This window comes from Diabrotica undecimpunctata, chromosome 7, assembly GCF_040954645.1.
Source record: "Diabrotica undecimpunctata isolate CICGRU chromosome 7, icDiaUnde3, whole genome shotgun sequence".
Classification (NCBI taxonomy): Eukaryota; Metazoa; Arthropoda; class Insecta; order Coleoptera; family Chrysomelidae; genus Diabrotica; species Diabrotica undecimpunctata.
In genome coordinates, this window is record NC_092809.1 from 158,615,418 (window position 1) to 158,634,756 (window position 19,339).

At 31.6% G+C, this 19,339-nt stretch overlaps 1 protein-coding gene across 3 annotated transcripts in view; it reads right to left on the bottom strand.

The window, feature by feature from the left end:
- Positions 1-19,339, bottom strand: part of Rdl (Resistant to dieldrin) — a 330,014-nt gene that overhangs the window by 17,708 nt on the left and 292,967 nt on the right. For all 3 annotated transcript variants that reach the window (XM_072538615.1, XM_072538616.1, XM_072538614.1), the window contains exons 7-8: positions 9,399-9,502; positions 5,441-5,621 (exon numbers count right to left, since the gene is read on the bottom strand). In XM_072538615.1, coding sequence (XP_072394716.1) covers positions 5,441-5,621; positions 9,399-9,502 — 285 coding nt within the window. The remainder of the gene's footprint in view (positions 1-5,440; positions 5,622-9,398; positions 9,503-19,339) is intronic.

The window sequence follows — 19,339 nt, forward strand, 5'->3', positions numbered from 1 at the left end:
GGCGGCATAGTTCGCGTAAAGAGGTGTTTATGTGTAAAGTTACTGTGTCCTAGTCGCAAACGTGTTATTCTCACTTGGTCCTGTCCATTCGCTGTGGGTTGGAACCATGGTTTCACTAATTGTTTGATTTCCTTGAGTTTATTTTGTGATGCACTCCACTTATTTTGCCACGCACTTAACACTTGATGTTTTATTTCTGACTTAAAGTCATCTGAAGAAACCTCATTAATAAGAATGGAGTCCTGGCTGAAGGATGCTAAGCGTGCTAGTTCATCTGCTTCTTCATTTCCTTGTATACCTGAATGTGATGGAACAAACATGAAGTCAACAGTGATCTTATTATTATTTAGAATCTGTATTTCTGATTTGATATGTGAGGCAATTGGATTATTGGTATATAAACGTTTGAGAGTGAATAATCATTCTTTAATAAAACAGATGTTTTATTATAACAAATGTTTTTCCTCAAAAAAAAACGAATTTTTGTTAGATCAAGCAATTTTGGCTCTATCGTATAAGGACTTAATGATTTCCTTTTTAATATTAATATTGTGATTTGATTTGAAATTTAAATATCTGTTGGTGTGTGTGGATTTTCTATACACCAAGGTCTCATATCCATTATCGTTCTTGGAGATTAAAACATCTAGGAAAGGTAGTGTGTTATTATATTTCTTTTCCATGATAAATGTTATTGTCTCTTCTTTATCGTTTATATCATTCAGGAATGTGTCCAACAACTCTGATCCATGATACCATATTGAGAATACATCATCTATATATCTCCACCATATTGGGATTTTAAATTTTGTTTAGAAATAATATTTGTTTTAAAATCTTCCATAAATATATTGGCTAATAATGGAGATAAACTAGAGCCCATTGCTAGACCAAAATTTTGTTTATAGAATTCATTATTTAGTTGAAAATATGTATTGTCAGTACATAATGTTAATAAGTCCATTATAGCTGATATGTTTAGTTTTGTTCTAAATGCCAATGTATCATCACTCTCTAATTTTGTGTTGACTATATTTAAAGTTAAAAAAAAAAAAAATTGGAGAAGACCAAGCAGGGTTCACAGTAGGAAAATCATGCCTAGATCATACGTACACATTAGAACAACTGATAGAGAAGAAAATGGCAAAAGGTAGACCGGTCCATCTGACCTTTATTGATCTAAAGAAAGTATATGACTCAATACCTAGAGTCAAAGTATGGGAAGCAATGAATGATCTCGGAATCCGACAAACACTAATAAAAGCAGTTAAAGCACTATACAAAGAAAACAAAGTAGCTATTAAATGTGGAAATAAAGCCTACAATCCATTTAAGACGACAAAAGGACTTGGCGACAAGGCTGTGCTACGTCCCCTACTCTGTTTAAAATATTCTTGGAAAAGACACTCAAACCATGGAGGAGAAAGTTCGAAGGAATGGGCATACCAGTAAGAGAAGAATACCTATACACCTTAAGTTTTGCCGACGATCAAGTAGTCATCGCACAAGATGAAGAAGATCTCAGCTTTATGCTCAGAAAACTAGAAGGAGAATATAAAAACATTGGAATGGAAATAAACTTAGAGAAAACCGAATACCTAACAACAGAAAACAAGGATATGAGAAACCTAGAGATAGACGAGGGAAGACAAATAAATGGAACAGATAAATTCAGGTATTTAGGAACTATAATATCGAACCAGGGAATAACAGAAGAAGATATAAACAACAGACTGAGACAAACAAGAAACTGTATAAGACAACTAAACTCAGTGTTGTGGGATAAGAACATTACGATAAAGACAAAAAAGAGAATATATAACACCCTGACAAGAAGTATCCTGACATATGGGTCCGAAAACTGGACAATAAACAAGAGAAATAGAGGTAGAATAAGAGCAGTAGAAATGGAGTTCCTGAGGAGAAGCTGTAGACTTACAAAAAGAGACAGAATTGAAAACGCAGAGATTAAGCGGAGAATGGGAGTGCAATCAGACATAATCGACTGTATAGAGGAGAAGAGACTATCCTGGTACGGCCACGTCAGAAGAGCGGACAGAGGACGCTGGATAAACAAAATCACAGAATGGAGCCCGATTGGAAGAAGAAAGAGAGGAGGACCCCGAAGGTCATTCAGAGATGAAATCGACGAGGCTATGGAGAAAAGAACCCTGCGAGATGGAGACTGGAATGACAGGGAAAATTGGAGAAAACGGTTGAGTGAAGGAAGACAGTGAAAACTGTGGAAATTCTTAGTAGTAGTAGTATATTTAAAGTCTTATCCAATGGTACATTTGTAAATAAACTATTTATGTCACAACTTACCAAAGTATTATTTTAATTAAAATCAATATTTGATAATTTATTTAAAAAATGTTGTGTATTTTTTATAAATGTGTAATTTTTATTTGCAAAATAAATGGTTGTATAGTATTTAATAAAAATTTTGATAGTTCACTATAAGGAGAATTCATGGTACTACAATAGGTCTACTACAAAGTGGTATGTTCGTTTTATGAACCTTCGGTACTCCATAAGAATGAGGAGTCTTACTGTAATGAGGTGTAATTAATCTTCTTTGATAACTTGTTAAACAATCTTTAAACTTGAATACAGTTTTATATGTTCTGTTTTTTAAAGGCTTTGTTAAATCCTTTGTTAATTCTGTATAAGGTCCATTTATTATTAGATTTTTAATTTTGTTTTCATATTGAAATTTATCCATTATCACAGTTGCATTCCTTTTGTCTGCTAGTAGGATGATTATCATTATCACATAGCGCTACAACCCTGGGTGGATCTTGGCTGACTGTACAACTTTTTTCCAATTTGTTCGGTCTTCCATCAACCTAGGGTAAAATAGTATGTTCATTTTCCGGAGATTTGCTTGGATGTTATCTCTCCATCACATTCTGGGACGTCTGAGTAGTCTTTTGCCTGTGGAAATCTTCTCCTGTATCAGTTTTACAAGTCTCTCTACAAGTTATGCAGTCTGTGCACGTGGCCTGCCCATCTTAGTCGCTGTGATTTAATTTTTTGGACAACATCGGCATCATCGTGCTTTTAATTCGATATTGGTTTTGATCTTACACTGGTCTGTGGTGATACCATGGTGAGGTTCGAAAATTTTTAAGTATTTTTTGTTCAAAGCGTCTGAGCTTTTCTTCGTTTGTTTTGGTCATGGTCCACGTTTCGCATCCGTATGTTATTACAGATCTGACGATAGATTTATAGATTTTGATCTTTGAACTTCTTGTAAGATGTTTTGATTTTATGAGCTTATCCAGTGCCAGTAGACAGCGGGTTGCAGATTGGATTCTGTCTTTTATTTCTTCAGTAACATAGTTGTCAGCTGTGATTACGGCCCCCAGATACTTAAAACGTTGTACTTTTTCAAAATTGAAGGTGTTGACCGTCACATTTTATTCTATTCTGTCTCTTCGTGTCGTTCCATTTATACACATATATTTCGTCTTCTATTCATTAATCCTTAGGTCTACTTCATTTGTTGCTCCCTCCACCTTGTTGGAGATGTCTTTCGTGGATAGAATGGAGTCTCCAACGAGATCTATGTCATCTGCATATGCGAGTAATAGCTTGGGACCTTGAACCGATAGCAATTCTGTTTTTATTCCGGCCGACCTCATGACTTTCTCTAATACAAGTTAATAAAGTAGTGGAGATAACGCATCACCCTGTTTGAGTCCACTATTGATTTCAAAGCTACCAGACAGTTTATTATTTACACTTACTTTGGATATTCCACGCTCCATACAGACTTTGGTCATACGAATGAGTTTCTTTGGTATTGAGAACTCCGCCATGGTATTCCATACTTGGCTTCTTTCTACGCTATCATATACCTGTCAAAAGTCTATGAAAAGATGGAAGTAGGATGATTATGGATGGTAAAAAGAGAAAAATCAAAGAAGCGGCTCTAATTATGCTAAATGAGACCAATTGTGTAGCAAATTTCTTGGCAGAATGTAATAGGATCTGGTTACCCATATTAAAAGAGGAAGGTATTCAAAGGAAAATATCAGTATTAGTAAGTCAGTAACATATCGAGAATACATAATTTATGTTTTTTAAATACCAAACATCTTAAATCAGAATTAGGTATTTATTGGAATTAAACTAAATGTACGACTAAATACTTACCATGTCAGGATAGTATTATGAGGTTTTTTTCCTGGTTTTTCCCTCATAATTTACTATGAAATCACTAACAGGAGAATTTTATTGTCATCATGACATGTGATTGTCTTTTTAAAGGTAAATTACATGCTATGATTTTTTCTCACGGATATTCTCAAGTTAATGTTGATTTCATGTAATCGAATGAACTATCTTACCAAGAATATTGGCAATATTATTTTAAAGTCGTCTACTTTAAAATGTATAATGTATGTCTGAATTGTCAATATAAATGAGTCAGATAAAATTAAATTATTAGAAGAACTTTTCACCAAGTAACAAAAAAACAAAATTTGTTTAATTGACTAATGTTTGTATTTTGAGAACGATTTCCAAAGTGGAAATTGAAACTTTAATAAACTTACTTTAACCTTTAATTGTGGCTTATTCATATTTAAATAGTAATTACTTTAAAATGCCCCAAGAAAATAGCTTCAGAAAATGACTACTTTAAGGTTAGATTTAATAATGGTATTATTTCTACCGGTCCTCTCCTTTATAATCATATTGTGACTGATTATCAAGTTGTACAGTTCTCTCCAAAATTTTCATTGTGTGCGACATTAATTTTGTCCCTCTATAGTTTTCACAGTCCTGAATATATCCTTTAACTTTATACAATGATACCATCACACACTCTCTCCGTAAATTGGGAATACTTTTTTTCTCACATCTCCTACTCATATATTGCCACAAAATATCACACCCTTCCTCTCCTAGAGACTTCAAAACCTACAAAGGTATTCCATCATAGGATCGGATATAGAATGATGGAAGATAGGATGTTTTTTTTTTATTTTTTTTTTGGCATAGACTTTTAGTCATTCAGCCAGACTCAACATGATAGGATGTTAAATATAAATAAATATGGTTGATTAAATAGATCATTTTCTATTATTAATGTAGAGTAGATAAAGAAGAATATAGAGTATTGTGAAAGCAACAAATACTTACAACATTATAATACATATCACATTCAAAACAGTTAGTTTGAAAATTATTTTATTAACTGTTAATATATTAATTTTTTTCAAAATCCTAGACAAAATTTTAATATTTTTTATCAAGCAACATATTTGCGGTAACCTAAATATCGTTAAAGGTCAATATCATCCGAACATTACTACTGTAATTTAAGATAAGAGTCTATCTGCTTAGTAATTGAACTATTATTATAGTTTTAGTTGTAGCAAAGGTGAACATAACAGTGCCTAGACCGAAAAGTTTTCCAATTTAAACTCACCTAATAGACTAGCAAAGACCATCACGAAGCAAGTCCCCAGGTAGACGTCGATCGATTTGACGTAAGAGATTTTCGGGAGTGCAGCGTTCGTCGACGACATGAGCGTAGTCATGGTCAGCACAGTGGTTACTCCTAGGGCTACTCTGGCAGGGGTTGCGTTACGGTTCAACCAGAAGCTTACCTAAGAATAATTGCTATTTTAATATTTTGGCCATAAAGTAATCGATACATATATACCCGTACAGTAAAAACTAGAGAATTACAATTAGTGGGAACTATTAATTTTATTTTTTATTTGTGCATCTAATAATAATTATAGTTATTTATTGCACAAGATGATAAAATTGTACTTTATCTTTGAGAGCGTTTTTAATGCGAGAGATAATGCGATTTTATCGTCGTGTGCAATACAACATTTTTTTCTATAACAAGACTTCAAGTTCAGGTGAAAAATAGAATTTCAAAGAAAATTGTAATTTTTAGCACAAAAATCGCAATTGTGTTGCTCCGTTGCTAGGGATATGAATTACTCTGTTAACAAATGTCAAACAAATGTTACGTTTTGGTTTTTGCGGAGAATATTGTTGCTTTTTGTGTACAAAGTGAATAAATACGAAATCAACAGAAAAGAATTGACACAAGAAAAGGAAAACCTGCCATCAGATGTAGAAAATGCAGCGTTGAAAGCAGAAATTGACTAGCAAAATCATAGGCGTTACGTTTAGTTTTGAAAAGAAGTAAAACTGTCAACAAATACTTTTTTACAAGAATAGCGTTAATATGGAAAAAAATATAAATTGCTGAAGTCTCTACCGAAAAACATGTCTAATTATCTAATACACATGGTATATTCCATATTTAAAATTAAAGTTTTGCGGTACTGGAATGAAGGGGATTGAGAAATGACATATATGAGGGTCCTAGTAACAAAGTCGGCAATCTCCATCATTTTGACTTTTGAGTAAAACGCAAAACAATTATACGGCTGTATTTTAGGTGATATCGAAACAAATATATTTTAATATATAAGACAATGGCAAATGACAGCAAATGGTGAAGAAGTTATTAACTAAATTATTAACAGTTTTTTTTTAAATTGAAAAAAATGATGGAGAATGCCGGTTTTGATACTAAGAGGTGTATATTGTCGGTTTTGATACTAAAATTCGGCAAGAACATAATAAAAGTAACATAATAAGTATTTATGTTACCTTGGAGAGTTTTACAGGTAATTTTATTTATGATAGCTCATAAAAATAAAACAGCTTTGTTTTCAGAATAATGTAATTTAAGAAACAAAATATTATATAAATATTATACTAAAATAGAAGGAAGTTCTTCAAAGAACTCACAAGTTGCTTCCTCCATTTTTTCAGTATCTGGAACTGTATCAGCACTTCCTTCCTGAACTGCTAGCTGCTCTAGTTGATTATTATTAAAGATAATATCTTCAAAAAATTTGAGTTCTTCCATGGTTCTCCAAGTATTTCCAAAGTGCTTGGTGAAAAGTTTATCAACATCTTTAAGCTTAAGTGAATTTACTTTTTGCAGACCACTTTCTATAATAACGGGGTCAATCATATAGATCGTACAACCTTTCTTTAAAACACTTTTAAATGTTTGCAAATCAGTTCTGTAATTAATTTCTCCTCTAATGGTAATATTTCCAGTTTTGCATTTTCTTAGGAAAAAGCGCTTTGTATTTTTAAAAGAAAAATGCCATGTACCAGTGGGTCTAAAAATACTTGAGATTGTTTCTTTCCAATTAAACACTTTGCAATTTTGCCCTAAGTGAGTAAGTGTAGCTATTTTTGAAAACAATTCCAAATACGTTTTTGGGTGCGATATAACTTCCAGTTTTTTAATATCTTTTTCAATATTACCAAAGACCCTATCAGCTGGCAAGAAAGAATGGCCTACCACCGGAAAAATTACCTCGATGTTTTGTACATGTGTTGGTGCTCTTGATGAAAGCCATTTGCAACACATTCCAATTAGCGTAGTGTTCTTATTTTGGCCACTGCAGCCATCTGCCATCAGTCTAATGGTGGTTACTTCAGAGTGAAAGTCAATTTTGTTAAACCTGTCAAAAACGGCGGAAGAAATTTCGTTGGAACCTTTTCCAAATTCGTCCTCTGTCCAATAATACGAAAATACATTTTTTTCAGTAAGCTTTGATTGAGAGGTTCCCTGGACTATGGTAAAATTATATAAATACAGTTGCCTAGAGTAGTAGGCACTTTGGTCGGGGACCTTAGAAAGTACAAGGTTTTTTTGACAATCAAAAGATAGTGTTATCAAATCATCTCGTGACTCTTTAAGCAACTCAAAAAATGCGTTAGCCCTTAGCTTATGAATTTTTCTTTCAACAATCAATTTTTTCTTCTCTTCTTCATCCATAGATCTTTTAATTTTTCTGCAAACTCAATGCATAGGGAACACATATCCGTACGGGGAGTAGTAAAGCTAAGGTTGTACTTAGTATTAAAAATCATTCTAAAGTATGATGGTTTTACTCTCTCCTCTGGAGAACACTGATTAATATACATTTGGAACATCTTTTGTATTGACAAATCAGAAGAAAGGTAGCGCATACGTGTGGAAGAACGACAATAATGCGATTCAATACTTTTAAAAGTATTAATAAATTTTTGAACTGATTCTTGTTTTCCTTTAAAATTTGAAGTTTTTCTGTCACCGCCTCTTTTTTCCTTTGGTGCTTTTCCTGTTTTTAAAAATGATTTCATAATGTAGGTGAGGCGATGTTTCGTAATATTTAGTATGTTTAAAAAAGCTTTCTGGCACACTGGAATATTTTGCTTTATTACACTATTCCGTACAAAGCATTTCACAGACGTTGTTTTTGCTTCATGTCTAGAGTTTTTTGGACGGTGACGTTTAGGTAGTTGAACTGTACAAAATTTTAGAATAAAGGAATCTTGACTAAGCTCGTCCTTAACTGCGTAAAACGCATCATAAAAACACTTGATATCTCTCATTGTTAGAGAAGAACATTGATAGGCCTTCGTTTTGTGGCCGCAAGTAGGGAATTGTGGTAACTGTGATGAAGAGTACCTGAAAAGATAACATATTTCAAAAAACTAATTATAATACTGACCTTATAAAATTAACAGTAGCTTGAACAAATCATTTGTTTTTTTTATTAGTTTTTTATAATATGTAAAATAGTTTTAATAATAAAATAAATCAAAAAATTATATGAATAAAATCTGAATACGGATGACATGTGCTCTTAAACCTAACCTTTCGAGTAAAAACTACAACTAAATTTTAAAGAATGTACCTCATTTTTTTCCGCACATTTTGCTGCCATGTGGACGGATTGCGAATTCGTTTGCGAGCTTTGTTGTTTTCAATAGGAGTTGTAATAGTTTCTATTTTAAAAAAGTAACAAAATAAAAAACAAACAGCTTGGCACCTTGGTTAAAAAGAAACTACGAGAAATTATAACGACAGCGACTCCAGACGACTCCTAGTGGTATATCACATGGTCACTACGAGGATTCTTATTGGTCAAACAGGACATTGCCGACTTTGATTCTAAACCGTTCATGGAGATATTGCCGTGTTTGATTCTTAGGCTAAATTTATATGCTATTTTATAGGCGGATAATGCCGTTTTTGATTGTTATTCTCTTTATTTATGTATAGTGTTTTAAAATACGAACAATTTGGTGTAACTAACTCAATTTTGGTAAAAAGTGGAGATTGCCGACTTTGATACTAGGACCCTCATATCTATCATATCTACATCATTGGAAGATGTTCCCTTTGGAATAAAAATCGACTTGTTTTAGTATTTAAAAATAATCCCGTAATTATTACAAACTATGAGGGTGGACCTTTCGAGTGGCCAAACTTAAACATATAATTAATTTTTATTTATTAGATTTTTTTCAATATGACTTTACAAAACAAAGAGTAACTTTACACTTACCCAAGAAATGATGACAATAAGGCCGGACGGGATGTAGATTTGGATAAGATAGTAACCCATTGATCTCACGAATTGTATTTCGCAGGCCAATCGCGAGTAGTTTCCTAAATAAAACGAAATTGTTAAAGTATTCAGCAGTTACACTTAAAAACAACTTCATACTGCTTTATACCACTAAATAGAATTTTAATATAAATTTTTTTTGCTGTATATATTTAAAAACTTTTTTTTTACAAATTACTTAATTTTTAAAGTATAAATGTAAAAATAATTAACATTAATATTTCATCAAGAGATATTTTATAATTTTATTTAATTTTTTGTTAGAGATGTAAAGATGCATCAATAGAAATAGAAATAGTCAATGTTTAGATAGGAATTCTCATCAACAACTTATATGGTTTTGATATAAATCATGATTAATGGGTAATCTTATCCCATCGTACTACAATAAACAATATAGAGAGTCCATAAAGAAACTAAGTTCCTGTAGCTGGCTGTATACCATGTATCACAAAAAATTTAAGTAAAAATCCTTTATAAAAGGTATATAAATTAAAAACCCAAACGGGCTATGTCATGAAGACAAAACGTTTTCGGAAACCATGTTCCATCATCAGTGTCTACGTGTACATGTTTTGAGCCACTAAATATCAGGGTAAACACCCGTTAAAATTTATCTAATACAATTTGGTTTACATTATTTGGTATTATATTTTAAGATGTTAGAATTACCAGTGGATATGGTAACATGGAGTCGGATCACTTCACATGAAGTTGCTTTTGCACAGCAACTTCATGTTTTATTTACTCCCAAACTATTTCTATAGGTTTAAGTCTGGATGATATGGCGGAAGTATTAAAAAAACATGTCCACATTCTTGCAGCACTTTGTCAAATTCATATTGAATATGATCTTGTTTGTGTCGTTTGATAATTTCATACAATTGCGGTTTTAACATTGACGTTTCAAATGGTAAATTTTTTTCTGTCAAACAAGATTTCATATCCATTTTTTTTGGATTACTGGTGGGTGCTTTATTAATTTGTACATTATGATATGACGCATTATCAGTAACAACAACAGATCCAACAGGCAAATTGGGAATTAACTGTTCTTTAATGCATTTTTCATAATTTTCTAAATTCGTATCATCATCATAATCTCCTGTCTTAGCTCCTGACTTAAGAATCAAAAGGGCATTTTGTATAAAACCCATCTCCCCATCACCATGTTCAATAACTAACCTACTTCCTTTTTTGGTTTTTGTATGTTTTTGAACAATCCTTTGTCACTGTCATCTGTCCAGCTATTTGGCGTAGTGTGTCCTGCATGCACATAGGTTTCATCAACATTTACAATTGACTTACCTTTACTTCTGTAATATTTAATTTTTTCCAAATATTTAATGCGTAGAGCACGAATATCATTCCGTTCAATTAATAAACGTCAATTATCTTTCGTTTTCTTCCATTTAAATCCCAAATCTTTCACAATTCTGTAGAGTACTCACACTTTCAGTCCACTCGTACACCTCTTCAAGCCTTTTCTATAAAAGCTTCAATGATACACGACAACGTTGAGTCTCATAAAAACAATGAATGGTATTTCTAATGAACTCATACTCATACTCCCTCAAGTCTACCACCGTTGCTTTCCTTTTAGCAAGTGTTATAACTGAAAATTTTAGTGTATTATTTGACTATGCGTTTGTTAACATACTTGCTGGTTGAATGATCCTTTCTACTGTACGTAAAGATACTCCAGTAGCTTCACTCACACGTTGTTTAATACTGGTTCGATTATTTTCAGGAAATAGTATTTGCATATATTTAAATACATTGTAAACTATTTCTTTTTATTCTGGTGTCAATAAATCTGTTTACTCGTACTACTCTTAACCATCTCCATTCTACAAAATAGTTTTATTACGCGTGGTAGCACCTTTCTTGTTAAGACTCGACAATATAATAAGACTAAACTACAAACTCGTTTGAAATCCAGTGACTAGAAATTCTCGGAAATAATTCTCATCAGTTCTTTGTATGTCCTGAACGAATCGTTAAGGAGTCATTAATAATGACTTTATAATTACGGTTTTAAGGTTACTGATACTAAATTAGAAATTAAGTTTTACCAAACTTTATAGAGTATCAATTAATAAAGATGATATTATAACAAACAAAAAGTTTGATATCTATAAAAAAATCTGTGTACAATCAAACTCCATTTATTATTTAAGTGAGTAATAATTTTGTCATTGGTACGATTTCAAATAATTTAATTTGTTTAATATTGCAACGCCACTGCACGGGTCTAATCATAGATATTCTATCGTCTGCGTGGTTAACTATTTCGTGGAAGGGCTCGCCACTCGATTTGAAATAAGCTGTAGTTTCGATAGAGCTACTTTTGGCATCGACATGGGTGTCTTAAATTATAACCTACCTTTTTCTTACGTCTTGTAAACATTTTCAGAGATATAGACGTACATAACTAAAAGAAAAAGGAACGTGCTGAATGTATTATCTTCATTACTTTCGTACTTTCTTCGATATGTTATTTAAGAGAAAAACAATATTTACATTTCTATTAGTGGCATAAATTCAAGTAGAAGTTGGTTTTAATATTTTAAACTGGAATGTCACTATTTAAGAAAATTCTTACATAAATAATTATTGTGTACTTTACAACACACATTAGACATTTAGAATGTACTTTTATAAGACACTATTTTACTACAAGAACTCACTCTATAAGTTATTAAAATACTAAGATTTCACAGCTATTGTATAAAATTAAAAAAGTTGCATGAAATAGAAAATATAAAAAAGTTAAAAACAGGGTATTAAAATTTGAAAAGATTAATGCAAAAATATTTCATAACAGTCAACAGATTCGCACTGTTTATTTTGCAATTCCTGTTTACTTATAATCTATAAATAATATTCAACCCAATAATAGGTATTACTGGGGCTAGGTTATAGGATTATAGGTATTATAGAAAATTGGACTGTTTGAAAAATGTGAACAACATTTTTCAGCAATTTATTATTGTTAAAATCTAAATGTTATTATATTTTAGATATAAAAAAATGTCAAATGTGTTATAAAGTATACAGTCAAATTATTGGCATTACTTATAGAAAAAGTAATATTTCGTATTTAGGAAATTGTTATTGGACATGCAGAACAAAATTATTGACTTATTATTATAATAGGTGTTGCGTGCATAACAAAGAGAGATACAAAACATTTATTTTTATATTTATGAATTTCGGTAGAAATTTACATGCGTACATCAAATTATGTAGAATGGTTTCGAAGTATGAACACAATTTTAAAAATTGGACCTGAAATAAATATATTTTTCCGTAGCCGTCCTGAAAATTAAACTGTCGATATTTCTTTAATCGAAATGTCTACTTTACAGATATCGTACTTTCTGTAAATCGTAAATTTACAGGAAGTAACTATAATCGGGACGATTTTTTTTTATTTTTGGAACGATTTTTATTTTTGGAACAACAAATTAAAACAAGCAATGTAGAAATACTTACGAGAAAGGATTTAAAGATGACAACAACACCATATGTAAAGGATTTATTAGAAAAATTGAGAAAGATAGGAAATAAGTACAACATCAAAACAACATTCAAAATAACCAATACACTGATATTTATCCTGTAAAAATTCAAACAAATCAACATACAGAAAAGATTAAAGAACTGTGAATGCAACATATTATATGTGGGAGAAACCGCACAACCACTAAGTGTCAGAATAAACGAGCATGAAGCATACATCAAGAACAGAGACTTCTACAAATCTTAGATATGTAATTATGACTGGGATAACGAATACAAAGTACAGTGAAAAGATGCATCGATAGTCATGAAAGAAACATACGTGAAAAAAAAAAGTCAAAAAAGCATCTCTTATCCTACTTAATGAAAAATAATCTACGTTATTCTGCGATAAACAAACATTTTACAAACATTACGAGTAAACATTATACAAACAAGTAAAACAATAAAACACACAAAACAGTTATATTTTGATATTCCGAGAGTAAAAGTACCACCCTAATTTTTTTGGCAAATCAAAAAAGGCTTTGCCTAGATCAAAGCCAAAACAGTCAGCTTTGAAAAACATATTCCAACTTAATATTTTGCTGGTTATACTTTTTGCACAATTTTTTAAATAATTTTCATTGCAGTCAATTGTGTCTCAATCCCATAAACGTAATATTTCCAAAAGGGTTAATTAAAAGAATTTTATATGGCACAGATTTTCGATATTAATCCAGTTTTAATAGATTCTTTAGCCAGACACACACACTTGTTTCAATTGGTCAATTGCTTTTCGTTAATAGCTCATCAAGACGTTTTTAACAAACATATAATACTGGACCACAGATAAGGACCACCAAAAGCAACAACCAATATATATATATATATATATATATATATATATATATATATATATATATATATATATATATATATATATATATATATATATATATATTATTTGCATGAACACGTGAAAAGAATCACCTCGGAGGAAAAAAATTTAAGACCCCAAAAGAAAATTTTGTAGGAAAGAATGAAATAGCAAATAAGAATTAGTCAGGGGCGCAATGGCTGCAGTATGTGATGAAGAATTTGAGAGCAAATGAGGTCAGACCTCCACAAAAAAAAAAAATATTATAACTATGAAAAATCAACAAGGCCAACTAGAAACAAGCAAAGCTCAGATATCAAACATAGTTGAAAACTTCTATACCGAGTTATACCGCCTCAAGAAACGATCCCCCCGACTCTTCAAAGCAAAATCTGAAAAGACAAATAACAAACGTAAATTCTGAAGTAATGCCCGAAATAAGCGAAGTAGAAATAGAAAATGCAATTAAAGAATTGAAAAGAAATAAAGCACCGGGTAGTGATGGAATTCTGGAAGAAATGTTGAAAGAAGGCGGAGAAGAAGTCATCAGGTACTTAAAAATACTTTTTAATAAATGCCTATTTAAAGGAAACATACCAAAGGAATGGAATACTGCTAACACAATATTAATACACAAAAAAGGGGACAACACAGATCTGAAAAATTATCATCCAATATCACTACTATCACAATTTTATAAAACATTCACAAAAATAATTACAAATAGATTGACAACAAAGTTCGATGTATATTAACCAGTAGAGCAAGCCGGATTTAGAAAAGGGTTCAGTACATGTGACCATCTTCACACACTAAAGGTCCTAATAGAAAAAGTTAACGAATACAATTTACCAATCTGTTTAGCATTTATAGACTACGAGAAAGCTTTTGACAGCATAGAATTATGGGCTATTGAGGAAGCACTGGTCAACAGCAGAATAGATTCTAGATATAGGATATTATTACATAATATATATCAACACGCTGAAATGATAGTCACGATGGATAACGGATTGAAAACGAGGCCAATAAAAATCAACCGAGGAGTAAGACAGGGAGACACCATATCTCCAAAACTATTTACTGCCGCACTTGAAGACATCTTTAAATCACTAAATTGGGAAACGAAGGGACTATCGATAAACGGAAAGTATTTAAACCATCTAAGATATGCAGATGACGTGATACTAATAGCCGACAGCTGGAAAGAACTGAAGACGATTGTCGATGAGCTTCATACGGAATCCATAAAAAAAGGACTGAAAATGAATCTGAGTAAAACTAAGCTAATGTCGAATAAAGATGATCAACCGACGATAACCATCCAAGGAACAAAAGTGGAACATGTAGAAGAATACATATATCTGGGTCGGAATATCAAGGTAAACAAAGAAAACCAAACTACCGAAATAAGCAGACGAGTAAGAATGGGATGGGCCGCATTTGGAAAACTCTCATACATACTGAAAGATAAAAAGATACCCCAAAACCTTCGAACCAAAGTGTTCGATTCTTGTATCCTTTCCGTTCTCACTTACGGAGCTCAAACCTGGACATTCACAAAAAAGAACATGGACAAGATTCGAAAAACTAAGCGAGCCATGGAACGACAGATGCTTGGTATCTCACTAATAGATCGGCAAACGAACGAAGCAATCCGGAACAAAACAAAAATAAAGGACGCCGCGAAACAACCACCTAAATTAAAATGGATATGGGCTGGACACAACGAACGTCTCGAAGATGGTAGATGGAACAAAGAAGTCGGAAACTGGCGACCGTACGATGCGAAGAGACCAAGAGGAAGACCTCAAATGCGCTGGAGCGACGATATCAAAAGAGTCGCAGGACTAATGTGGAAACGCCTAGCACACAACAGGGATGAATGGCGAGAAATGGGAGAGGCCTTAATTCGACAATTCGGATAGAAAAAGGGCTATAAAAAAATTCACAATATTATTTTCGTATATTTTTACTTAGAAAAAATTTGATAAAACTTTATATTCCACATAGTTAAAAAATTCTATTTCACTTAGTTTTAAAGAAACAGATAGCGTACAAAGATACACTCGCACAAACTTTACTCTTTACTGCTGTACTGCAGTGCTAGTCATAGAGCAATAAACAATTAGTTATGTACTAGTCTAGTGATCTGAAAACTTGGGCAACTGTGATCCAAAAGTCCCGATAAAGACTCTAGAAATGAACAAACCAACGTGTTGGGACTCGTCAAATGATTAACGTTGATATAAATAATATCAATGTTAATCATTTTATGAATGTATCATTTCCTATTTCATCCATTTTGGCTATAAGCCTTCCTTTGCCTTGCCGATTGATCTTAATAGATCTAAAGTTAATGCTGTTGTGAAATATCTTATTACAAGAGAGGAAAACATCTATATCTTCTTCTATTGTATATCTATGCTTTCCAAAAGCTAAACATTATCTTAAAATATAGGAGCACTCAATATATTGTTATTTAAGTCAACTAGAAAATTTAAAGCTAAGTGGAATTAAACAATGAAGTAGAGATGGTACAGTACATACTTATTGTATCTATAATTATGACGATTTTTATTATTCATCAAATACCCATTTTGCGTGTTTTATGGGCTCTTAATTTTAATGCATCAATTGAAATTGTTTTAATATGAAGTTGTATACATGATTAAATACATCACATAACAAAAATTTAGAAAGATATCTGGTTGTTTTCCTTAATAAATTTTTACAATTCAGGACTTTTCTTGATCATTCTTTAATAAAAGTGGGGTTACTGTTATTATATGGTTTATGTCCATTCTATTTATTTGAACGTATAAAAAAGTAAAAATGTTAATTTTGAAAATGAATAAAATTATCAAATAATTCTATTGCTAATAATTATTTCAAGAAAAACAATTAATATTTATTAGGTATAAAATTGGGTTCATACTTCATAAAATAATTAAAATATATGCAAACAAAATAATGGAGGGGTTTCCAAAAATTTTCAAAAATTGTTGTATTTCAGATTTAGTCTTAAATGGAAAAGGTTTATATATTTTACACTTAAGTTAAAACAATGTTATAAGGCTAAGTTATCAATTATTTTGAAACAAGTAACTACGTAGTTATATACCTGGATTATATTTTATTTTAAAATTGCAGCTTTACTTGTTACTGGCGTGGCATGTTTACTGTAAGTACTATTTTTGTTCGAAGTAATCCATAATTTAAGTTTAAAATAAGTTTATTTTTTACGTTTCGATTTCCAAATTTTAAAACTGAACGATTTCTGAAGGAAATCGTTCTCAAAATACAAAATATTAATAAGTTGAATAAATTTTGTTTTTTGTTACCTGGTGAAAAATTCTTTTAATAATTTAATTTTATCTATATATATATATATATATATATATATATATATATATATATATATATATATATATATATATATATATACAGGGTGAGTCATGAGGAACTTTACATACTTCTACCATATGTAGAGTCCCTCAGGGAGCATATCATGTGGCCACTAAAAAATGTCAACTCCTCTTCTTTATTAATTAACAGGGTGATTTGTGTAATTGACCATTTATTTCAGTTTACTGTAGTGTTTATACGGCTCATTTGATTTTTTTAATTTTTGCATGATACAGTACACTACTATTAAGCATTCGACTGGTATTAGCTAAACTAAAAAATTCCAGGACTGGTTTTGGAAAAATTATTTTAGGGATTCGTATTAAATATTACACCCTGTATAAATTTTTTTTAAAATTCAATAAGTGATTTTCGAACTACATAAATAGCCAATGAAAACGACATATGCGACAATGTTGTCGCACTTTTATTAAATTTTTAGTGAACGATCAAATCTTACCAAAAATAGAACAACCATAATGAAGTATCAAATTATAAGGTATTAATTTAAACAAATGTTATAAATTTCAAACATTTTAATTAAAATCAGTTCCTACAACATAATCTAATACGTAGAAAATTAACATCTTTACTGTCACTTTGTATTATCTCTACGATAGAATCAATTGTTTTTCAATTTTAAATTTTTACTCATAGATCGTATTGGGGCATTATTTTCGATAAATAATAAATTAAATTGATTAAAAAGTCAAACCTCTTGTATGTGTTAGTTTTTGTTGATTGTAAATGATTATGATTTTATGTCAAATAATAATACATTGCATCAACTGTACTAAATAAAAATAAATCTAAAAAAGTTTAAAATGAAGGTTGGCGTTGACCGTTTGACCTTTCTTGATATTTTGTACCCATTGTCATTATTGTCATTATTAATTGTTATTTATGTGTACAAGAATACATATTTGTTCTGTCATATCTACGTTCAGTACATTGTGTTAGTTTTGGTAGAGCTTTTGTTACTTTCGTTCAAAATGCCACATCAGTTTTCGACCACAGAATATGCAGACATAATATTTGTTTATGGATTCTGTAATGGGAATGGTAGGGCTGCTAGTAGAGAATATCACAGGAGATTTCCTAATCGTCGAACTCCCAGTCATCCAACATTTGGGTCAGTTTTTAATTATTTGCGAGAAAATTACACTTTTCCTAGTGGAACAACAGAGCGACATGTAGATGAAGCGCAGGAAGATGACATTATGAACGCAGTTACTATGAACCCTACAATAAGCACTAGACAAGTTAGTCGAGAACTCAATGTTACTTAATCAAAAGTAAGTAGAGTCTTACAAAAAAATAATCTATACCCATATCACATTCAAATGGTTCAGCGACTACATGCTGGAGATGAGATCGATAGGTTGGAATTTTGTAGATGGATTAACAATAATCGACCAACGCTATACAGGACACTATTTACAGATGAAGCCCAATTTACCAGAGACGGGATAAATAATTCACGAAATTCACATGTGTGGGCAGAAGAAAATCCCCTTGCTATTCGAGAACGTCGTTCCCAGTTAAGGTTTTCGGTTAACGTGTGGATTGGTGTCATAAATAACCAATTAGTAGGTCCTCACTTTTTTGATGGTCCTTTAATATGGCAGGTCTATTTGAACTTTCTACAAAATATTTTGCCGAATTTGCTTGCCAACGCAAACGTTGCTATCCAAGAGATGTATTTTCAGCATGATGGGGCACCCCCACACTTTTTACTGACAGTGAGACAACATCTCAATAATGTTTATGGCAACAGGTGAATAGGACGAACAGGTCCTATTTCGTGGCCTTCAAGATCCCCTGATTTCAATCCCGTTGATTACCATATTTGGGGACGATTGAAGCAACTAGTTTACGCAGTGAATATTAATAACCGACAACAATTAATTGATAGAATTATACATTGTTGTAATACTATTAGAAACGATCCCCAGAGTATCCGTAATTCAATACGTCAATTAACAATTCGGCAACAAAAATGTGTACAGGCTGCAGGGTTCCATTTCAAAAATCTATTTTGAATTATTTTTATTTTGTTACCATTATTGTATCTTTTCCAGTTCTA